This window comes from Macaca thibetana, chromosome 7 (genome assembly GCF_024542745.1).
Source record: "Macaca thibetana thibetana isolate TM-01 chromosome 7, ASM2454274v1, whole genome shotgun sequence".
In the NCBI taxonomy this organism is placed as follows: domain Eukaryota; kingdom Metazoa; phylum Chordata; class Mammalia; order Primates; family Cercopithecidae; genus Macaca; species Macaca thibetana.
The window spans coordinates 160768276-160778777 of NC_065584.1; the positions used below are offsets into that span (position 1 = coordinate 160768276).

General features: G+C 40.3%; 1 protein-coding gene across 1 annotated transcript in view; it reads left to right on the plus strand.

The window, feature by feature from the left end:
- FBXO22 (F-box protein 22) overlaps positions 1 to 10502 on the plus strand; it is a 278566-nt gene that overhangs the window by 266258 nt on the left and 1806 nt on the right. Inside the window, exon 7 of the mRNA XM_050799880.1 lies at positions 9052 to 9217. Coding sequence (XP_050655837.1) covers positions 9052 to 9217 — 166 coding nt within the window. The remainder of the gene's footprint in view (positions 1 to 9051; positions 9218 to 10502) is intronic.

A 10502-nucleotide genomic window follows, 5' to 3' on the forward strand; every position in this document is an offset into this window, starting at 1 on the left:
GGAAATTAACAAATGATTAGATATGAAAGAGAAGGGAAACTGGTGCCTCAGTAATTACTTTCGAGTTTTGATCCTAGGAGACGGGGTGATGGTGGTGCAGAGACCAGAAATAGGAACACTGGGACAGGAGGAGCGGGATTGGGAGAAGAAATTGGGAAAAATCAAACCCCATTAGAGATGCTTGTTTTGGCTTTTTATTCAGTGTTGCTGCTAAAGGTCATATGGCCAAACCTTTCGTGTGCTGCCTTTTTTGTCCAGAGAGGTGACATGGCTTTTCCCTGGGCAGTACTGTGTCCTCTGTCCCCCCGAGCGTCCTGGGAATCTTTGATGAGGCCCTGATATGTAGCACTGGTTGAAGCCAGGACCCTAGTTTTGTCAGTTTATAAGAAAGAGCCAAAATCTTGAGCAGAAGAAACCCTTTTGTGATAAAATTGTTGTATTTGTTAGATCATATTTGCATTATAGTGCCAAGTATAGGAATGAGAAAACTGGAATGAAAAACAACCCCAGAATTATTGTGCTCTGTGAAACTTTCTTATAGGTGTCCTTTCCTGAGCTGCTTGATGTCAACAGTTTTGACTTATTCCAAGGCATCATTTTCTTCTGGAAATTGAAGCTTTGCCCAGCTTAAAATGGCCATCTCCGTTCTTTCACTTGCTATCTTGTGTCCTAATTTTAGGTAGAGTTGGCCTTCCATATCCATGGGTTCTGCATTCATGGATTCAGCTAACCACAGATCAAAAATATTTGAGGGAAGTGCAGCAGGAAGCCAGGTTTCTAAACACAGGAGTGGCATAATTTGATAGATCTTTTGAAAATACCAGTCTTGCTATGGTGTGGTGATCATTTTGGAGTACAAGAGTGGATGCAGGATTAACTTGATTTAGCCATTCAGTAGTGTATGTATATATTTCAGAACACCATGTTGTACATGATAAATATATGCCTTTAAAATTTTTCAGTTAAAATAATTTTTTTAAAAAAGTAGATGCAGGAGAAACATTTTACTGTTGTAGTGGTTAAGGAAAGAGGATATGGCAGCTTGGAGCAGGGCAGTGGTGAGTGGAGTTGAAGAGAAGTGGATGGATTCAAGATGAAGTTTGGGGCTGAATGGACAGGATGTGGTGACTGATGAGATGTTGGGTGTTGAGAATGAGGGAGGTGGCAGCGATGTCATGCGGGTTTGTGGCTAGTGCAGCTGTGTAGTACCATTGACTAAGGTGAAGAAGACTTGAAGGTGCAGGTTGGAGGATCAGATTATCAGTTCTGTTTTGGACGTGTTTAGAATTTGAGATGGATATATTGACTGGAGCTCTAGAGAATGGCCTAGAGGAAAGATACTAATCTGGGAATCATCAGGTAATTAATGATAATTGAAGCAAAAGGGACTAGCTTCAGTGATTTGAGGAGGAGGGCCGGGGAGGAGGCTCAGTAGTGCTTGTTGATTGTCCAGGGTTGGTACTGCTGTAATATTATTTTGACATCCCTCCCTTCTGCTAATGCAAAAGCTTTATTGAGACTACTCAGTAAGGTTCTCCTTGAGCCATTTCTTAGCTTTTGTTTTAAACAGTTCATTTGTACAGTCTTACATGGGATGTCAACATAAAAATAAAGCAGATAAAAGCAGAGCCTCTAGGTTGAAGGGTGAAGGGAGCATGTTAGGCCTTGAACCGAGGTTGCTCATTCTCCTCCACCTACACTGGAGGCATCTTTGGAACCCTTTGGCCACCAAAGCACAATCTGAAAGCCCCAGCTGCAATAGAGAGGAGAGAAGCTTCCTTCCCTGGCAGTGGTCATGCACTTCTTCCTCTGAACCTTCATGTAATCCAGGGAAGGGTCTGTAGACTCAGAGCAGTGCCTGGCGGCTCTACCTGTCTGTACCAGAGACAGGAGAGCTTGAGAAAGCAGCCCTAGCACTGCTCTGTGTTGGCAAGATGGGCTTCAGCTTGAGAGTCAGAACCTTTTTGCTCCTTTGAGAATGCTTGAGATGGTTAGTTGTATAGCAAACAGTTGACTCACACCTGGGATCCTCCCCCTCTTTTCCTTTTACAAATATCCTTCTGACTTTCTTCTAGGTGAAGCACAAACCTGTAACATTGCCTTTTGGGGCACAGTGATTTTCTGGGTTTCAGTTTCATTTGTGGAGATTCCCATTAGAAAAGCTTTCCTGTTGGTTTTTTACATTGTAGGATCAAGAGAGGAAGTTCTGAAGAATCCAGTTGCCTTTGCTCTTTGACGGAGAGGATTGGAAGTGTCCTGTGTTTTCCGTAGCTCAGTAGGCACAGTTGTTTCTGGCAGCCAGTTCTGGGGTGTGTATTTAATTTTACTTTGGTCTGGTCTGATTTAGGTTCTGTAATATGGATATAATTTGCATGTTAAATGTGAATTTTGACAGTATTGAATCCTCACAGACTTTTTAGGAGTAAAATAATACGTAACAGGTTGTTACAGGCATTAAATAAGTTAATTTCTTTTGTTGTTGTTGTTGTTGTTTTTTTGTTTTTGTTTTTGAGACGGAGTTTCGCTCTTGTTGCCCAGGCTGGAGTGCAATGGCACGATCTCTGTTCACTGCAACCTCTGCCTCCTGGGTTCAAGTGATTCTCCTGCCTCAGCCTCCTGACTAGCTGGGATTACAAGCATGGGCAACCATGCCCGGCTAATTTTTTTGTATTTTTAGTAGAGAAGGGGTTTCTCCATGTTGGTCAGGCTGTTCTTGAACTCCCAACCTCAGGTGATCCACCTGCCTCGGCCTCCCAAAGTGTTGGGATTACAGGCGTGAGCCACCATGCCCAGCCTAAATAAGTTAATTTCTATAACATACTTAGAACAGTGATCTGTACTAGTGTTCATTGTGAGATTGGTGATCTGGTGATCTAGCTTGTAGATTGTTCAGGTTCTTTCTGCTCCCTGCTTTTTCATCCTTTAACTACTCCTCTTGAATTCTGCCAGCCACCAAGCAGGATAAAAATGGACTTTAATGACTTGTCAGATTCCAAAAAAATTTGAAGTAGGACAAAGTTTTAAAATTAACTGAAGACGTCATAAAGAGTCTTGAGGGGTCATAGGCAGTACCAGGTGTGAAGCAGAGAGAATCAGTGCTGAAACTCAAGGGATTGAACTTGTTCTGCCTTCGAAGTTGCCCAGCCCTTGAGAAAGCAGAAGTGACAGGAAGCTAGTGTTAAAGAAAAAGCAGTGCTGACATCTATTCAAGACAGTGAGGCAGACTTTGTTCGGGAGACCACTGTGATGGAGTTTTGCATTAGGGGAGAGAGATCAGGCTCAACTCCAAATGCACCAACCACAGGTGGGGATTTTTAGCCAAGGAGGAGGGTGGGGGCTTGATGGATGAAAAATTCCTAAGAGGATGGGGTAATTCTTTGCTAAATTTACCTTAAAGATTATTGCTGGAAAGAACAGTTTCATACTATTCCAAAACCAAAGACATCTCTTGGTGGACAACTGCAGTAGCTAACTTGATTATAGTTGGCAATCCTACATGGCAGGCCAATTTATTCTGTTACCTGAGGTTACATTTTATAAGCAGTTTATCATCTTGAAAGGTTCACCGGGAGGTTACACTATTTAAAGTGCCTTATAAATACTTTTCTGGAATTGTGTTTAATGGTTGTGGTAAGTTCCTACTAATGTATCAACTTTTGGAAAATTCTAGAATAAAATCTGAAGTCAGATTCTATGGCAGGTGGCCCAGAACATTGGGTCCTTGATGATCCTTTACCTATGAATTGGGGGCAACCCAACAGACACATGAAAAAATGCTCATCATCACTGGCCATCAGAGAAATGCAAATCAAAACCACAATGAGATACCATCTCACACCAGTTAGAATGGCGATCATTAAAAAGTCAGGAAACAACAGGTGCTGGAGAGGATGTGGAGAAATAGGAACACTTTTACACTGTTGGTGGGATTGTAAACTAGTTCAACCATTATGGAAAACAGTATGGCGATTCCTCAAGGATCTAGAACTAGATGTACCATATGACCCAGCCATCCCATTACTGGGTATATACCCAAAGGATTATAAATTATGCTGCTATAAAGACACATGCACACGTATGTTTATTGCGGCACTATTCACAATAGCAAAGACTTGGAATCAACCCAAATGTCCATCAGTGACAGATTGGATTAAGAAAATGTGGCACATATACACCATGGAATACTATGCAGCCATAAAAAAGGATGAGTTTGTGTCCTTTGTAGGGACATGGATGCAGCGGGAAACCATCATTCTTAGCAAACTATCACAAGAACAGAAAACCAAACACCGCATGTTCTCACTCATAGGTGGGAACTGAACAATGAGATCACTTGGACTCGGGAAGGGGAACATCACACACCGGGGCCTATCATGGGGAGGGGGGAGGGGGGAGGGATTGCATTGGGAGTTATACCTAATGTAAATGACGAGTTGATGGGTGCTGATGAGTTGATGGGTGCAGCACACCAACATGGCACAAGTATACATATGTAACAAACCTGCACGTTATGCACATGTACCCTAGAACTTAAAGTATAATAATAATAAATAAATTAAAAAAAAAAAGAGCATATATATATATATATATATAATCATTACTGCACTGTCAATGTGAGATGCATATTCTACTAATGTTATGTAAAACTGACAAAATTAGCCTCACAGCTTGGAGAATTATATCTAGATGTAATTAACCAGACATGCCATTTGAATGTATCCAATCTAACTATACTTGGATTTCTATCCTGGTAGAATGCTTGTAGACTCCATAACTTAATTGTTGTGAAGGCAGGCCATTAGAGGAGCTGGAAAAGAGGAACATCGCCATAGAATTAGAATGACACACGATTAGTGAGAAGCTGAGATGATGAAAGCTTCCTCTTAGGGGAGATGGAATGAGAAGGTTTGGCCACAGTGTGGGGAAATGTTAAAAATAAGCAGAGCAGGTTTGATTTGATCCACTGAGGAAAGAAGGGGACCTCAAGTGCCCACTCCAGCCAGACATTGTTCTAGACACTCAGTACCCTCCCCATATGAGAGCCACATTTTCCTTGATCAATAAGAACAAGACAGAAATTCTGCTCCTGAGACTGATTTAATTAAATTCCTTTTACTTCACTCTAATTTTCCAGAGCAATTTTCCACCTCTACTTTTATTTCTAGTTCCCATTTTTCCTGTAATGCTAACAGAAACTTTCTTTATAGAACACTTGTTGGTTATACCCACTGACCTTTTCCTTTTATTGTTTTCAACAGCAGTATAATATATTACGTTCATTTGTTTCTTAAAAAAGCATGTCTTGGTATTAAAAGCATATCATATTCATTTGTAAAAAAAAAAAAAAAAAGAAAGAATTGGGGGCAACCCAGAACCTTTCAGGAAAAATTGGCATTGCTCCCTACTCTTCCCTCATATTTTAGGCCTTTGAGTTTTGAGTGTCAAGGAGTTGGAGTTGTACCTTCCCTCTCTTATTTACCAGTAGCACAGGTAGTCTGTTGGTTAAATACAGAGCCTTTTTGCTCTATCAGACAGACAGCCTTGGTTAAGGTGGGTTTGTTCTCTAAGTTGGGGTAGGGGAAAGTGATTTTACTTTCTAGGGTTGTGTATTGGGAGGGGGAAGTGTTCCATTAGCTGAGAACAAACCCACTAGAGAAGATGTTGAAAGAACACCACTGGAGAAGATGGTGTTAACTGGAATGTGTGACTGAGGCAAGAATCTCAGTCATTCGAGGTTTACGGAGCCAGAGGTTGAGAGTGTATCTGGGAAAAACACTAGGCACAAACGAGTGGCCGTGTACTCTGAAAAGGTTTTCAATACATGTTTTTTAAGGAGAGAAGGAAGGATGGGGAAGGATAGGCGTGAGGTGAATGGTCATGTTCCTGTGAGACTTTAGTTAGTGCTCAGTAAATCTACATTTTACATAAGATAAGGTGAACCTTTTGAAGAAAGGAAGAACCAGTTATGCAGACGTCTCAAGTAGGTGGACACATTACTGATCTCTTGTTTTTGTGCAGCATCTGGGAAGGTAAGCTTGTAATGGACATTATCAGTGTGGAATTGAACAGATTGCAGACCTAAAGTTACAATTGACATGTCCTTGTGTTATGGGAGGATGTACATCTTAAAGGTTTTGAGGCCAGCAAAGATTTTCCTTATGAATGATTTGTGGGAGCAGTCATCTGGAGATGACTAAAGCCTTTTGCCTTTCCTGGTGGGGTGGTGGGGGGTGTATGAGGGGTTGGGTCTGGCTAATGTATGATGCTCTGACACAGGGTTGTGAAGTAGCAATATTAATTTGGAGAGAGGATGGTGCTTCGCTTGACTCAGCCTCTAGGCTTAACTAACTTTCCCTTTGGCATAAAGAGTTTGGAGGTCCTGAGATTTTTTTTTTTTTTTTTTTTTTTTAATTTACATTGGGTATGTGTTTGTTAAATGAATGGCAGTGGTTGCCTTTAGAATATTCAGGTAGGATGTTCAGTGGACAATTGTAAAAGAGCATCTAGAGCTTAGAAAACAGTAGGAAAGGTTGAGATTTAGAAGCCATGAGGTTTCTAAAAGCTAAAGCCCCGAGTGTCAGGAGATGTGGGTTTTAATGTAGAGTCTGTCATTATATTGTCCTGGGGTAGTAGTCACTTCTCTGGCATTGGTAGTCCTTGTTTGTAAAATAAAACTCTAGACTTGATCTCATAGGCCTCTCCCAACTCTGAAACTTTGTTCTAATGAAGAAAACATATTCTCTCAAAATTTCGTGGGCTAGTCTATAGGGGAAAAAAGACCCTTTAGCAATGGTTTGAGGTATATGATGTCATGAAAGCAGTATTCTTTTTACTGTCCAAGTCAGTAATTTACTGTACAGAGAATTGGAAATAGACCAGAGGCAGTTTCCCAGAATAGGTCATTATTTGGTGTTAGTAATTGGTCATTCACGCATCTGCATACCCTTTGTTTCCTTAAGTAACTGTCCTCTCTGGTAACCACCTTAGGTCTGTCAAGGTGGAAGTCATGTGGTCAAATCAAATGGAAACACAAGTGTGTTAGGTATTGGATTCATTTTCCTGTCCCAAAGCACCTCTGTTTGGTAATGCTGGCAGCAGACATATATATGGCCAACAATCATGAAAAAAAGCTCCACATCACTGATCATTAGAGAAATGCAAATCAAAACCACAATGAGATTCCATCCCACACTAGGCAGAATGGCTATTAAAAAGTCAAAAAATAACAGATGCTGGTGAGTTTGTGGAAAAAAAGGAACACTTATACACTGTCGGTGGGAGTGTAAATTAGTTCAGCCATTGTGGAAGACAGTGTGGTGATTCCTCAAAGACCTAAAGACAGAAATACTGTTTGACCCAGCAATCCTATTACTGGGTATATATTCAAAGGAATATAAATTATTCTATTATAAAGACACATGCACATGTATGTTCATTGCAGCACTATTCACAATAGCAAAGACATGGAATCAACCTGAATGCCCATCAGTGATAAACTGGATAAAGACAATGTGGTACATATACACCATGGACTACTATACAGCCATAAAAAAGAATGAGATCATGTCCTTTGCAGGGACATGGATGGAGCTGGAGGCCATTATCATTAGCAAACTAACACAGAAACAGAAAACCAAATATTGCACGTTCTCATTTATAAGTGGGAGCTAAATGATGAGAACACATGGACACAAAGAGGGGCACAACAGACACTGGGGCCTACCAGAGGGTGGAGGGTGGGAGGAAGGAGAGGATCAGGAAAAATAACTGATGGAGAATGGGCTTATTACTGAGGTGATGAAATAATCTGCACAACAAACCCCCATGACACATGTTTGCCTATGTAACAAACCTGCACATGTATCCCTGAACTTAAAAGTTAAAAAAAAAAAAAAAAAAAATTCAAATTGATAGTCTATAAACAAGCTGCCCAGAGGCTCCAGTGAAACCTGGGAGCTGTGGGCAGAGGGAGTAGGCTGTCTCTGTTACACTCTGCCGCCTCCTAGTGGTAGCAGCTTTTAGTTCCTGTGTCACAGAATTTAACATTTTCCTGCTTTGGAAGGAACTTTCAAACACTAATTCGCCTTTACTCTCACCTGCTTCCCTGGAGGAGGTGAATAAAGCCTGTATTTCAGTGATGTAGTAGTTTCCTAGGCTGCTGTAACAAAGTACCCCACATTTGGTGGCATAGAATGAGAAGTTTATTCTGCACAGTTCAGGAGGCCAGAAGTCTGAAACTGAGATGGCAGTAGGGGTAGTGCTACCTCGGGAGGCTCTAGGGGAGTCTTTTTCTCTTCCTGCCGCTCCAGTTTCTGCTTCTGTGGTCACCCTGCCTTTTCTTCTTTGTCTCTCCTTTTGTATATCTTTTATTATGAGGACACTGTCATTGGATTTAGAGTCCACCTGGATAAGCCAGATGATTTAATCTCAAGATCCTTACTGACTGACATATCGAGAACCCATCTCTACCAAAAAAAAAAAAAAAAAAAAAATTAAATTTAAAATAGATCCTTTTTCCAAATAAGCTCACATGCATAGGTTCCGGAGATTGGATGTGGATATACCTTTTGCGTGGGCAGGGGGCACTGTTCACCACACTATAGGTGGTTAGCGCCTTTTCTCTCCTTTAAAAAATAAAACGTCTGTAAATTTTCACTGCTGCTAGCGCAGCTCTGTGTAAACCAGTGTTCTCTTTTGTTCCCTACCAGGAGCCAGCTTGCACCTTGGTCCACCAAGGATTGCTGCTCAGTACATAGCTGCTTCATTATTTGTGTTCATTGTATTATTTATTAATACAAATAGTCATTTGGTTTTTTAATAGAAAAAAATTATAAAGAGTTTGCATAATGTTTGTAAGAAATGAAAAACGTGATACAGAGATAGAAGAGGATATAAAATAAGATTAAAAAAATGGAAAATTTCATAGCTTAAGCCACTAAATTGCCCTTAAGGAGGAATGCAAGTTATTAACAGTAACATTTCATTTTGCAACATGTATAAAATAATTTGTTTTAAGGCTGTCTTTAACTCTTGCTCTTCATTTCTCTGCAGGTCTTTTAGATAACCCTGAACTTCGTGTGGTCCTTGTCTTTGGTTATAATTGCTGTAAGGTGGGAGCCAGTAATTATCTGCAGCAAGTAGTCAGCACTTTCAGTGATATGAATATCATCTTGGCTGGAGGCCAGGTGGACAACCTGTCATCACTGACTTCTGAAAAGTATGTCTTGTGTGTGTCTGATTTCCTCTGTGAATGAGGGGAAGTGGTCCCAGGTTTTGTCACTTTGGGGTTAACAATTTAAAAACCACGTTTAAAGAATTGCTAAGATAATAGTTCATTCCATTTTGTAGTAGACATTGGCTAAAGGGCTTACTCAACATAATTCTGCTTACAGTTGAATAATTACATTTTTATATATATTGTCCTTTAAGAACTTCTTAGTTGGACTCACATTCTCCTTAAAATTTATTTTGACATTGCCTGTTGATCTTTCCTTTGACAAATGTGGTACTCTCTGTGACCTCAATGTGTCACCTCCTCTCTAGTTTCCTCTTTTAAAGGAAACACATGGTTCAAGTGTATCTTTATGCAAAACTTCTCAGAGCTTCTAATATGCCCAGTGCATTGGAAATCTGGAAGGGGAATAGTATTACCTGTGACAGTTCCCAAATCTGTCACAAAAAAAGTCACAAAACCTTTTTTTCCACAGAGCATCTTGCAAGTCCTACTGGTTTTTGGAAATTCTGTATTAGATCTTTTGAAAGGCTTTTTCAAGCTCAAAAATTATGGATCTTTGATTTTTGTTACTAAGGCTTTTGCTTTCAAAGATAAAAATATTTGCTCTTCTGTCTTGGAAGCCATTACTTCCTTTCCATCTTGAATGAAAGTACATATCATTTTGAGTTTGAAACCATTAGGTGGACATAAATGTCATTTGTTTCCAGCAGGCAAATGAGACCCTACCCCACCCTCAATGCCTGTAAACACTAGTATTTGTTTCCCACTCTGTTTAATATTTGCATCCTAGAGTGGTGACTTGGGGACAGACTTGGAGATCAGTATCTGTAAGAATTATGTAAGTCATCCTAGTTATACTCTCTTTTCTGGTAGTCTCTGTGAGCTAGATCTGGGAAAATAGCTAAAGTTGAGGTCCCTGGACTGCCAGGAAGGAGGAAAAGAGGAAAGCCAAGTACGTTGAATCCCAGGCAGTAGAATATCAAACACTGGATTTTGTGCATACATACACCGAATTCTTGGTGACTATCTAAGTTATTTCCCCTCTTGCCTAATTTTTCCTGTATCTTTGCTGTTAACTTTTAAATTGTATACCGATAGGGCAATGGTGATTCAACATACAGTTTACCTTTGAAATGCAGGTATCTCACTCGGACTTAAAACATCTGAGGCGCTAGCTTGTTAGTACAGCAATTTGTATATCATCTACTTTTTATACCTAGTATGAGAAACACCCTCCACCCCAATCATTACTTTTCATATGACCCAT